The sequence below is a fragment of the Lissotriton helveticus genome, chromosome 5_1 (assembly GCF_964261635.1).
Source record: "Lissotriton helveticus chromosome 5_1, aLisHel1.1, whole genome shotgun sequence".
Lineage (NCBI taxonomy): Eukaryota > Metazoa > Chordata > Amphibia > Caudata > Salamandridae > Lissotriton > Lissotriton helveticus.
In genome coordinates this window covers 302,683,139-302,696,847 of record NC_136065.1, presented here as the reverse complement: position 1 = coordinate 302,696,847, position 13,709 = coordinate 302,683,139, and the positions used below count along the sequence as shown (strand labels likewise).

General features: G+C 44.7%; 1 protein-coding gene across 2 annotated transcripts in view; it reads left to right on the top strand.

The window, feature by feature from the left end:
- The window catches only part of PIK3CD (phosphatidylinositol-4,5-bisphosphate 3-kinase catalytic subunit delta), a 628,820-nt gene that overhangs the window by 294,751 nt on the left and 320,360 nt on the right, over positions 1 to 13,709 (top strand). For both annotated transcript variants that reach the window (XM_078642291.1, XM_078642292.1), the window contains exon 12: positions 10,472 to 10,522. In XM_078642291.1, the coding sequence (XP_078498417.1) occupies positions 10,472 to 10,522 (51 nt within the window). The remainder of the gene's footprint in view (positions 1 to 10,471; positions 10,523 to 13,709) is intronic.

Here is a 13,709-nt window from a genome sequence, read left to right as displayed (position 1 = left end):
TTCACCCGGTTCGTGCCTCTACCAATCAGACATCTATCGTTGTGTCTCTAGGCATTCAAGAACTAAATCTCTCAAACTCGCTCAAAATGCGCTTGTACGATCCTCAGCCTCACCTGTCCGTCGGTGCCTCGGGCTTCTCCTAAGTTGGTGGGAGGTCCCGAGGCATCATCTTGGAAGCCATTTTGTGCAAACAGATGCCGCGAACACGTCGCTTATCGTCAAAGAACTACAGAATGACATCACAAATGGCGATTTTGTAGTTTAATCGAGAATGTTATTTTTTATTTATTATTTATTCGGTTGTAACATAGCAATCCATCCTTGCTCGTGTTATCATTATATATAATCAATGTCTATGATCAGTGAGTTTAGCATATTGTCTCTTAGGTTGTCTCTTTTAACCAGTATGGATAATCTGTAGTTCTAAATCATGAACAATAAAGTTAGGTCTAAGGCAGAAAAAAGTAGTCTTAATACACAGAACCCCATGGACTACAAAGAGGGGCTCTTGGACAGTAATATAGATGCCCTTTAGGTTCATAGATGTATTGATCAGAGGAAATAATATATTTCCTCCTCAGATGTTGCTGAGGGTTTGTCTCACATGCAGAGGATTTAGTCTCTTTTTTAGCAACAGATACTGGAACAAAATTCCATGTAGGAAATGACCAGAGCAACGTCGTTAGATGGCCTTACATGAGTTTGCAGATAACCTTGACCCGTAACATACTCAGTACAGCCAACCCCCCGTTTTTTTTGCCCTGCAGGTTTCTTATCAGTTTAGTGAAAACATTTTGAGAAATAGTTATCTAACAACAGAGTCCACGGTATGGTAACATTTAGATCTTGGGTGTCGCTATGTAATCTAAACAACCATTTTTATTCCATATTGAAAAGGTAGTTAGCTTTGTCACTTACATGAGGTGGTATAAAAGGTTTTTCTAGTACTGTCCAGAAAAAATTGTCTGGTGAATGATTGACTTCAGAGAAGTGTCTTGTTAGTTTTGTGTTGGTCTTTCTACACCGAAATGTGCTATTGTGCTCTAACATGCGCCGCTTCACTTTACGCGTAGTCATACCAACGAGGTGGTACCCACAAGGACATTTGATTAGATAGATAAGGTTATCACTATTCCAGTTAGTGAAACTAGTTTGTGTCCATGGTCTCGATGTCACAATGTCCACAGTTTTAGATTGATGAGTTTGTGGACAGATGGCGCATGTTCCACAAGGGAAATGTCCTTGAGCAGGTGGAAGATTCCATAACGTACCAGTTGTTCTTGGTTCTTGTTATCTAAGACGTGTGTGTACCAAGCTATCCCGTAGGTTATGACCCCGTTTGAAGGCAAAGAGTGGCATTGGTATCTTTTCCTTGCTTGTGTTCAGAAACCGCCAGTTTTTTTGTATACATTTCTGAATTCCATCTGTGAGTGTGTTGAATGTGTTCACAAAAGTCAGTCGCCCTAGTGGTGGTTTTACAGTCTTAGGCTCCAAAAGTGCTGCTCGATGGTTATTAGTTGCGCGCTTACATGCCTGTTTGATTAGCTTCTTTGGGTACTTTTTTCTTGTAATTGATTTGACAGATCACCAGCATGCTGCCTGAACTTTTCAATTGTCGAACAGTTTCGTCTGAGACTTAATAATTGGCCAAATGGCAAGTTATCTCGCAGCGACTTAGGATGTTGACTGTCGTAGCGTAATAGAGAAATACTTGCCATTGGTTTGCGGAAAAGTTCGCTTTCCAATCCTGTAGATGTCACATAGATTGATAAATCAAGAAAGGATATCCTGACTTTGTTCACCTCTAGAGTGAACTTCAAAAATTCATTACGAATATTAAGCTATGCCTGTAACTGGGTGACTGACTCCACATCTCCACGCCAATTTACAAGAATATCATTGATATACCGCTTCCATAGCCTAATTGACTTATGGAAGGGGTTATCGTTAGTTAGCACACATTCTTGTTCAAAATTATGAACGTACAGGTTCGCCAAACTAGGTGCAAAAACGCTCCCCATACTAGTTCCAGAGACCTGGAGATATATAGTTTCTTCAAATTGAAAGAAATTCTCTTTCATGGCCAACTGACCTAGGGCCCGATGTAGGTGGCCATTTACCGACCGGTAACGGACGATTTCGGCCGTTACCGACCGGTAAATGGGTATTTGTTATGTAGGGGCCCTATTTTACCGATTCGGTAAAATTACCGAATCGGTAAAATACCGATTCGGTATTTTTACCGATTCGGTAATTTCCTGATGTAGGTGGGACTCTTCTGAGTCCCAAAGGCCTTACAGATTCGGTATTTTACCACCCAATCCAATTGGGTGGTAAAATACCGAATCCAGGTGTGCGTGCACATGTGTGCATGCACACCTATGCCATGTGACAGACAGACATGCCCTTAGGGCATGTCTGTGTGCCACATGGCACACATGCCTGTATTTGGGGTGCTAGAGGGTGTCAAAGTGACACCCTCTGCACCCTTGCTGAAATCGGTATTTACCGAATCGGTAAATACCGATTCGGTATTGCCCATTGATTCCTATGGGCTTCAAGGCCCATAGGAATCAATGGGCAATACCGAATCGGTATTTACCGATTCGGTAAATACCGATTTTTACAGAATCTGTATTTCAATTACCGAATCTTCCTAAATCTCCCTCCTTCATAATTACCGATTCATAAATACCGAATCGGTAAAATTCGGTATTTATGAATCGGTAATTACGATTTTCCTACATCTGGCCCCTAGTGTCATAATAAAATGAACTGGAGTAATTGATACCAGAGCGCTTTCATTCAAGATGGTAGAGATGGTATCCAATGTGGCATCCTGCGGAATGGATGTATAAAGAGATTCGATGTCGAAAGAGACCAAGAGGTCCCTTTCCGAGTCAAATTCTACTGTAGGTAACAGGCGTAATACATCCTTAGTATCCTGCAGATACGTAGGCATTTGCTTTACAATAGGTCTTAGGAAGAAGTCTCCAAAGGTTGACAGCGGTGAGCCTAACCCCGATATTTTGGGTCTTTCGGGTGGCGGTCTCTGGGCCTTATGAACCTTTGGTAAGGTGTAAAAGTAAGGCATCACCGGGTGTGCAGTTTGAAGGAATACTGATTCTTGAGAGGTTATTCAACCTTCATTGTAGGCCTCATCAACTACTTCTGTAATAACTCTGCTCAATCTCTCTGTGGGGTCCTCTTTAAGAGGGCGATAAGAACTCCTGTCATTCAATTGTCGTAGACAGTCGGTACGGTAAACTTCGGAGTCAAGAATAACAATCGCACCACCTTTGTCCGTGGGCTTAATTGTAATGGTATGATCGTCAGTCAGCGCTCTAAGAGCAATTTGTTCTTTTTTCGGAAGATTACTGTAACTTCTTTTCTTAATAATGCATAAGATGGTAATGTCGTCCTGTGCCGCTCTTTCAAAAGCTAATACCTGTGGAGATACACTGCATAATGGGGGATTGAAAGTAGAACGATTTCTCAGCCCCGTGTTAGTAGAATCCACCGTGGGTTCTGACAGATCTTTGTCTTTGAAAAAATTATGATGGCGAACATTTGCGAAAGAAAAAGGCTAGTTCCCGCTGGATATTAAAATCATCGCCATCTGAAGTAATCACGAAGCCCAGACCTCTATTGAGGACCATCTCTTCTTCAGTCGTCAGTGTTTTTTTACTCAAGTTGATTATTAGGTCCCGTCTGGGTTCGACATTGCTTGTTGCTGATTCTGGTTCAGTTTGGTTTTGCTGCGGGTGCCTATCTGTTGAGGTGATGGCGCTGGCTGATTCCAATGCACCTGTGCCTGACGATTTCTTCGCCTGCCTCTGGACCTGCCTTGTCCTGCCCCTAAAAAAGACTGATTATTAAAGTCTTGCTGGAACTGTTGAAAAGGTGCCGGTGGCTGAAACTGAAGTGGCGGGTAGCCCAAGGTGTAGGCGGCCACCATTGTTGAAAAGGAGGTGCCATGTATCCTCTCCAAGAGGCCTTTCTGCCCCTCCCTCTAAATGGTTGTCTATTCAACTCAGTGGATTTAGAGTCACTCAAATTGTCTTCTGAGCTGTCCCCCGAATACGTAGAGCCATTGCGTTTGCCCCTGGTGTAAAACTCAGGAGGAGTATAGTCATCAGTCGTATATGGATATACCACCTCATGTTTAAACTTGGCCAAGGCCTTCTTGAATTTCTCTATTTTCGAAAGGAGAATAGACTCTTTAAATTCTTTGTTCACCTTGTTTGATTCCTCCTGATTCTTTTTAAAGAGAATACCCATGATGGTTGTTTTGATCTGAGCTTCCATCACTTGTATTTCTATTAAAATGACATCTGCAATACGTTTAGCCGTACAGATAATCAGGAGTAGCCAATAGCGGATGCAGTGCCAGACTATAAACGACCAATCTTTACTAAAAACCTTGTCTTGTAGGAACAGGCGTGGGGCGTTGGTAACAATCAGACCTGGAGGTGCACAATTACCTCGCAGGTACTCCGCCATAATGGCACCGTGTATCACTGTCCTAGAGTGTGACTTTTTAAGGGCTGTCAATGAATTCCAATCATCTACATTGAGACTTGTAGAGCTAGAAATGCTATCTAATGTGCTTGGTGTGTTGTCGAGTATGCTCTGGTATGTGGCATCATCATATGCTATGCCACTAAACTCAGCATGATCAAGAGGCTCAATTTGATGCGTTAATCTTCCAATAAGGAATCGTAAGGAGTGCCCAAACAGATTTTTTCACATTCGGGCAATATAAACCATGTGGACCATCCTGAAGGTATAGGCCACAGGTAGCAAAAAATGTCAATGGGCACAGTTTTCTTTTTTTTAGCATAGTCACTAGAAAATTAGATGGAAGGCACCACTCAAATATTTATTTTAAAAGGAAAACCCGAAGAAGAGGATTGGGCTTCTGTGCTTAAACTGTAATGTTAGACAACGGAGACTGCTACTTTAAACCTTATAGAAGCTGCACTGTCCGATCATGCACATTAGGGACAGTTGGGTAGTTTTTTTCATTACTGCTCACTGAGCAAGGATCCCCAAACCCAGAACCTTTTTAACACTCTCTTATGAATGACAACTCCTATCCACAGGAGGCTTTTTGTCTATTTGGCATCGGATGGCACATATCTCAGAATTCTATCACTTTTTTCCTGATGTAAAAACATTTTTTTTCTTTCACCCTTTCATTGTCTAGTGACCCCTGACCACCATGTTGGCTTTGTATGAAAATTGCACGTTCAGTGGTGAGAAGAAGTCTTTAAACTCATGACTGCGGCATCTGTGTGGTTTGCCTGCCAATTCAAGATACATACAGATGTTGTATTTGTAAAGAAATGACTGACCAGTGGTTTAAATATTTGTATGATTTTCCAGGGGACTGTCAAGGAAAAGGACCAGTAGGGAATCTCTTCCCCATAGAAATGGTTGGGGAGATGACTCCTCCACCTCTGCACCTGAAGGGTGAGAACATTGGTGGCATCCAGTTAGACGCTAAGGCACCTGTCAAGAGCATTATTAACTTTGAGAAACTTAAAGTGAGTTGGAGCTTTACTTCTGCGAACCTTTTTACCATTCATGGCAAGCACCTGCACATTATCGACTTAGGAGAAAGGTCTCCCGTTCACCAAAACCTGAACAGTCCTCTACTGCTCTAGCAGGTTGCACACTGATCGGGGACCCCCCTCTGACTTATTTGTTGTATGTCTGGGAGAAAAGAGGGACAACAAACAACCAAAACCAATATCAAAACCTCCCACTTGACCTATATTTCTTTTATCAAGGCTGAGACCAGCTCTATTGGGCTACCTACATGAGAGACATGATGCACAAGCGATTTACTATTTTATCAAAAGATTTATTTTATTCAAAAATCTTTTTTTTCATTATTTGTATCAAAAGAGAATTAAAAAACATTCATTATATCCATAATTTGTTTCATAATTCTTTTACATAAATATTCCACAATTTCATTTTTTGAAAGAGAAACAATAAACATGAACGTTGTCATTCATAAGAATTTAAATGACCCCTACAGATTGACCACATTAACATACTAGCCTCTCACATACACATACATACTCACTCACTCCACACATCTTATCCTAACCTCCCATGATCCCATACACTTTATGGTCACCAAGAAGACAGATGTGTTACAGTCTTCGTGACCGTGTTGTGTGCCGGGTATTTCACAGACAAGTCAACGTACGTTTCGGTGGATATTGACAATTTGTGACCACCTTCTTCGGGACCACCAATGTATCAAAATTAAGGCGAGTGGTTGGGGTATAACGTTTGGATGAGTAATTTGAGTTATTGACCACTAAGGAGTGGAATTTCCGAGGTAGTGATGTCCGTCAGATCTGATAGGACCTCACTCATAAGGATAGAGCACACGTCTCCACTTTATACTGGTATTGGTTGTATCCAAACACGTCGGTCCCAGTATGGGCCGTGTTGTTATTGATAGTCTTTCAAAAATATGAAATGATACCTGTATAATGTCCTTCCTCTACCTCATATGGTTTGGGGTCATACTTTGATCGATTGGTCCATGATTGAGAATGATTGCATGTCTGAAATTAGATGAGTTTCAAATCTGCCTATTTTTCATTGTTGTATCAGCAGCAGTGCTTAATTTGTGCTGATATCAAACGTGACTGCTCGCTAGTAAAATATTTTAATTACGCCTTTTTACAAACCACACAATTACTGCCAGAAAGTGAAACTGCTTGGATCCCTGCCTCAGCGTAGGTCACCGTCACAGGTCAACGTCACTGTCACACCCCATTTTACATTCGTTCATGCGCTACCAATGAACGATTACAAAATGTATTAATAGCCTGCCCCCATCCCTCCGTGGCGAATCTTCGTGTACAGATTCGGACTAAAATTCATTGTTTTCAACTGCGCCCACCCGGCATACTGCGCAGCTGCAGGCCAATAATCAGCCGGCGACAGAAGTAAGGGGCGTGTGGCGCAGGAGGCCTCCATCTCAGATGAATTAAGGCTGTCCCTGTAAGTAATTACTTTCACTTTAGATTCCAATAATCATGACATACTTGTCTCCAGAGTATTGACATGGCTCAATATGCTAAATAAATAATATTTTATAATGTGTCGGGCCCACGGCTGTAGCTCTTCCTCCACTGCTGCTGGCTTTTCAGTTTTGCTGCAAAATAAAGAGTAAAGTTAAAACCCAGCAGCAGCTGAGGAAGAGCTGCAGCCGTGGGCCGTTTGCTGTACACTGAACCTGGATCTTCAGGGCGCGAGAAAATAAAGAAGGCACAAGAAAGAAGAGTACATTATTTGAGTTACATACTTGACTAGATTCATAAACCACTACTTGCTCCTTTTCACGTATCGTCTTGAGCCTTTAGCCTGCACTGAGCTCAACCGTCCGAAGTATATTACTTGGAGTCCACACTGCCTTGTCCGCTGCTATCACTGCCTTAGTCAAAGGCGGGAAGTTGGAGGAGCGAAGATCTGCTCTTGCAAGCCTATCGGTTTGGCTGATTCTTCTACCATTCCCAGGTTGCACATAAACGTAGAGTAGTTCTAATACCCCAACATTTCTCTAGAAGAAGTCAATCGAAAATAGCCGCATTAACTCATCCTATGAGCGGCACAGGCCCGCATGCTCCCTTCCATATACCCAGATTGGTATATTAGAAATTAACTCCGATCCCGCCCTGTCTCTACTACTACTTCCATACCCACAACAAGATGCACCCACTTTACAAGTAACATTTTCAATACCAGTGTGGTACACTATCGTAGTGGGCATTCCAGATCTCATAATTTTCTACTTAATTAAATCCCGAACGTTTACACGTGTGCCATTGTCTACTGGCAGTTTAGGTTATTTTTGTATATAAGCTAGGGTAGTAGTCTATCTAGGTTAAGACTAGGAGATCTGCTTATGCAATGTCTTAGAGGGATGCTTGGTGCACCCCGAGGCTTGTTTTAGAGACATGCAAGTTCAGTAGTGCAAAGTGAGAACCTGGCTATCGTCACGGAGTGGTTTAATACCATCAAATGAGTGGATAATGTTGTTTTATTGCAGAGAGGCTTGCAGAGATGTAAGTATGTCTTATGTAGGTTTAATGCAAATACTAGCAGAACCAGAATTGTGTATTCCATATGTATACATTTTGGTTATGTATCTTATCTAGCATTTGAAATGAATATGAAACAAGGCAAATCACAAATCACATTTAGTTAAGTATCTTACGAAGCAATCTAGTATGTTTGACTACCAATGTTTATTGTAATGCCTCAGGTGAAGGTTTGATAATGCTAGAAATGTAAATGCACAACAACAGTGTCTTCCCCCTTAAAAGCATTGAAATAGGATGGGGTGAACGTACACACGTTCTTGTTTCTGTTTTAAATTTCCCTGTGGAAAGCCAGGTGTCTCCCAGGCTTGACGCTATTCTGTTGATGGTAGCCTCCACATTAGCTCTTGCATGGTGATTCACGAAGTTAGATACTGCTTTGAAGAGCACTTATTGGTAGTTGAACCCCACGTACAGAAAGAGGTCTGGTCAGATCACTCACATGTTTCTCTGGCGGTAGTGCCCTTTCGAAGTCTAGCATACATTATGCAATATACTTAATTTGCTGATTTTTGCAATTTTTAAAAATGAATGATGCATGTTTACCAAAAAGGGAAACACAGTTTCCCTTTTTGCTGTGGTATCATCCTGTCTGAGCTTGGCAGAACTTTGTCGAAATGGAGAGTAAGGTGAATTATGCTCAAATCTAAGATGCTTACCCTCACTTTTTAACAATGGATGGGACAAAGATGATTATCCTTTAGTTAGTAATAGTGATTGCTTTTGGTGGCATTTGGGAGTGTCTCTGTTATAAAGAATGAAAATAATGTTATGTGATTTAACTGGTCAACTAGAGTGCAAGCTACAAATGTAAGGATCAGTGATGGATTGAGGTTCTGGAGCCTGTGCCACAGTTGGACATTTGTGCCATTGCTGGTAGTCCCTCTTGTTACTTCATGTCTTCTGTTGATCTCAGGATGATGATAGAGTATGCTGCGTGGTCATGGCCACTGGCAGGTGGTTGTGCACTGCCCGGTTAACCAGTTTGATGCCTGTGTGCTTAGCATGTATTCACTGCACTGGCGCAATCCCTGGCCCTCCAGTGCAATGAGTTGTGTAATAGGAGAGGGGCCGCCTTTGTGTACCAGTGCAGTTGCTTGTGACCAGGTTAGCAGTTAAACCACTTCCATCAGTGGCAGCATTATGTACCTAAACTAACTCACCATGAATGTCTCTTGACCTATACTGACTAGCTGCTCTACAGCCACTGGTTTTACGCTCTTCCACTCCTGTGCTAGGTACTTACGGCCATGTCATTACACTGCAGAGCATATACTTGGATAGACTTTGCTTCTGCTGGAGCAAACTGCTTGAGTTTTTCAGTGGACTTCAATATATTGTTTTTTTTTTTTTTAGGGCGGTGTGTTGTAGGTTTCAGTGTTTTCTTCTTCCTCATATTTAAAATAATAATAATTTATACATTACTGGCTATCTTTGACACTAGTGCTTAAAGTCTGCAGAAACTGCATGATTGACTCAGATGAGAATCAGATGTCGATCACGTTATTCAGAAGTCCTTGTCAGTGCTGCATAGTCTGCTGGTGAAGTCTCATTTGCACTCTGGGAAATCTGGTTTCTTTAGGGGTATATCTTCCTAAAGCTGCATTTTGAAATTAACACACATTCTCTAATTTGAGTTAACTTTTAAGTTATTGTCATAGGCTTTCCATATTTTATAATAAGCTATGTTATATTGATTTGTATAGCGCACTAAAGACCCGAGAGGGTATCAAGGCACTTTGGCAGGTATGTAGATGTGAGGCCCTGAGGTGCCTATGTGAAGAGCCAGGTCTTCAGCTTCTTGTGGATCTCGAGGAGTGAGGAAGCAGCTCTGACGTATTGAGGCTTGTGGATGTGGGTGGAGCCAATAAAGGAAGTGGGTGGGGCCACAGGATGAAGTGGGCAGGCCGGGGCAGTGGGTTTGTCCTCCTAAAAACATTAGAGCACCTACACTTCATATTTTACAAATTAAGCACTGACAGGTGCGGACTGCTCTTCTCACCATGTAGACGCGGGGTCAAAGCACGTTGCCCCACAACAGCCCTAACCATGACTTGGCACAGCTAAGAAACCCAGAAACGAAAGGTCATTGGAATACATTTCTAGAAATGAGCAGCACAGAGATGGATGTTAACCATGCTCTGCCATTATGTTAGGGCTGGTGTGACTTGGTGAGATAGGGTGATTTGTTAGTGGTACATTGGTGAAATAGTAACACACAGTGACCTTTCTCTAACTCCACTACTGTCCATGCTATACTTATGTCACACTACCTTTGTTATGTCTCATCTATGTTCCTTCAGTGTGGTCATGGCTTATCTCTTCTCTTGATATTGCAGATCCTCGAGCTTGGAAAAAATGGAGAGCACGTGCGCCCAACGCCTGAAGAGGTACTGGTGCTCTCACCATGAACCAAGGGGTTGGTATCAAGCCTGCTGGGGGGAAGTCCCCACTGACCTGGAATATCCCCAACCTGTCCATTGGGTGATTTCATTATTTCCATTTAGCTCTCTAACCTGTGCTGTTCACTGTTTGCTCCAGTTGGATTTCATGATGACCTTCTCACCCAACAGTTTTTTTTTTTTTTTTGTATTTTTTTTTTTTAAAACCTTTATTGTACAAAGAGTGCTCACAAATACGGGCCTACAACCCAACGGGCTGGCCACCACATAGCAAAAGCCGAATTAGCAATACAAACGTGTCCACAGGATATGACAAAAAGAACACAGGAGACATATCAAAAGCCATAGAGCAATCAGCAGGGACAGGATACATGAAGGTTGATTTTCTGTTTTGGGAACGGGGAGTACAGGATCATGACGGGCAGTGAGTCAAGCAACAAGGGAGGGGCCGTGGTGAGCCGCGATTCGGCGATCATAGAAATTACAGGATAAATCCAACACGAACCAAACATATCGATAAATACAATCCCAACTGAGGTACCACAAGGAGAGGATATGGCGTTCGCCGGCCAGCGCCCACCCACCACAGCAACAACCCGACTTAACAAACATGAGTAAAAATGATCCCATCGTAGAAAGCAATACGGTACACACCCCAATAAAAGGAAGGAAATCCCCCACGAAAGAGGGAGGGGAAGGAAGAAAAAAGGAAACAGGAAGGGACTCCTCCCCAACCACGCGCCCCCCGGCGACAAAGCAGGAAAACATAAACCGGCACACGGCATCCATTAAAGATCGATGACGGAATACGTAGTGAGCCATAATCACTATACTACCGGAAGGTCAATGCATCAGAGACACCCCAGGGGGACACATGACGAGAAGGAGTCCTGAAAAAGGGAATACTCAAGAGCCATAGGACAAAAAAGGGAGAAAAAAAAGGGGGGAAAAAGACCCCCCAAAGTGACAGACCCCTCAAGCCCACCCTGCACCCCTGCAGAAGGCTATGGCCTACCCCCCAGCAGCGTGCCTGTCGCCCTAATTAGAACCCGAAATATAGAAGAGCAAAGGCAAGACGGAAACAGAAGACAAAAAAGGGAGGGAGGGGAAGGGGAAAGGGAGAAAACACACGGGAGAGGGCCTAGGAACAGAATTGCCTGCACCCACCCACCCGCCTGCGAGAAAGAAAAAAAAAAAAAAAAGGCAGAGCCCTCGGGAAGTCAAAAAACATCAGGATACACTCCAGGAGCACCGTAAAATCACACATAATCATACCGTTGCATGCCGATCATCCAACCAGTACAAGACTACCGCACACAGAGGCAAATTTGTATCAGCCCTGTCCTTGTTTGTCCAAAGTCGTGGCCGTCCGATTCACTAAGAACCAGACCGCGAAGAACAGAAGGCAAAGAACAGGGAGATCAAACGGCAGTCCAGATAAGACACGTGGAATAAGACCCGGAAGATCCAGAAAAGTCATAGAACATCGCACACAATGCAGGCACAACTTCAGGGACAGTTCGAGAAAGGCCGACCCAGCTGGGTTGGCACAGGAGCCATGGTCGGACAGTCGAGGCGAAGAAAGGCAGGAAGAGTCATCGAGTCCAGTCCAGACGGGATCCGGCTCCCGGACCAGCGGCAGAGGAGACAGCACAGGACGATGAAGGGCAACGGAACTCCGCACCCCAACAGACGCGGCAGTCGCCGGGCCCATGTTTCCTAGGATAGGGCCAGCCGCACCCTGCAACAGTGAAGCCGCACCCAGTTTCGGGGGCCCGAACGGCCCGAAGAGAGGATCCACCTCCAGGGTGACGACGGGTGCGGCCAAAGAAGCTCGCCAGGAGTGTAGGGCATCCAGGATATCCTTAAGTGTAGGAAAACCTTTACAGTATCCGGCACCCGGGTCATGCGGCGGGCCTCCAGCGCTCGTCCAGGCCCGGCTGAGACATTCAGGGTCGGCCGCCATCTTGGAAGCCCGGCGGGGCCGCGGCGGCCGTCAACCTCCGTCCGGGTAGCAGCGAGGCAAATGAAGACCAGCCGACCGGCAGCAGGGCACTCCAGGGCAGGAAGGGGGGCCACCAGAAGATGGGGAATCGCCGGCTCCCCAGTGCCGCCGGCCCCGTTCCCCGGGTCCGGGCGGAGGAAATCAAAATGGCCGGACCGGAGAACAAAGGGGGAGCAAGCCGAATGTACGGTTAGCCCCGTCAACGGGAGGCAGCGCCTCCTCCCAAGGCCTCCGGCCCACCGGAGCCGGCCAGCAAGCCACAGCCGGCCTATACGCACAACGGCCTCTACGACCACGTCCACTGCGCCATCAAGGGCCGATCATCCTGCTCCGCCCCGTCCGGGCGCCGCCAAGAAGGTCCAGGCCAGCCCGCTCCAGAGGCCCCGAAGCGAGCGGGAGCGCCGTACAGGATCCACGGCACCCGAGGACCACCGGAGCAAAAGGTGAGTGCCTGCAAGGCGTCTTAGCACTACAGCACAACAAAGAGGGCTTCCCGGGGCAGGATAACAGCAGGATAGACGATAAAAACAGGCAGGCGAACGGAGCCGAGCTAAAACGCGGCCATCTCGGACGCGAGCTTGGCTCCTCCTTCTCACCCAACTGTTAACAAAGGTTAGCTCGGTCTTACAAGTTACCCCATTCCTACCCTTCAACAGTGAGTCTTCAGAGCCTACTGACATGCCTGCTCCAATGAAGCCACAGGGAGTACTATCTTCCTGCATAGGAGATGTCCCTTCCAGTGCCATCTGTACTCAACCAAGCCTTCTTTTGTGATTTCCCTCTGCACCTTTCCCAGGGAGTTGAATTCTATGTCCAGAAGCTGTTCCCTGTTCAGAGTGATTGCCAGTGGGTCGACTTATTGCAAGCACCCCTCCCATCACTTTTTGTGTGTTTGATGCTCCTTGTGCCCCCAGAGTTGCCTCCCCATTACTAAAGCGTGTCTCTTTTTGCTAAGGTCACATACCCTGGTGCTGTGTGGCGAGATGACAAAAAAGCGCCTTATCAATCACATAATTTGTCTCCAGAGCTATAATGTTAGAGAGAAAGGATGCTCTAGGTGTAACCTAAGAGTTTTATGGTTAGGGTGTCTCTAAGGTCACATAACTGAGTGTGGAGTGAGTGCTTCTATAGCCATTAACAGGTGTATGTCAAAATATTGAGTTTTTATTT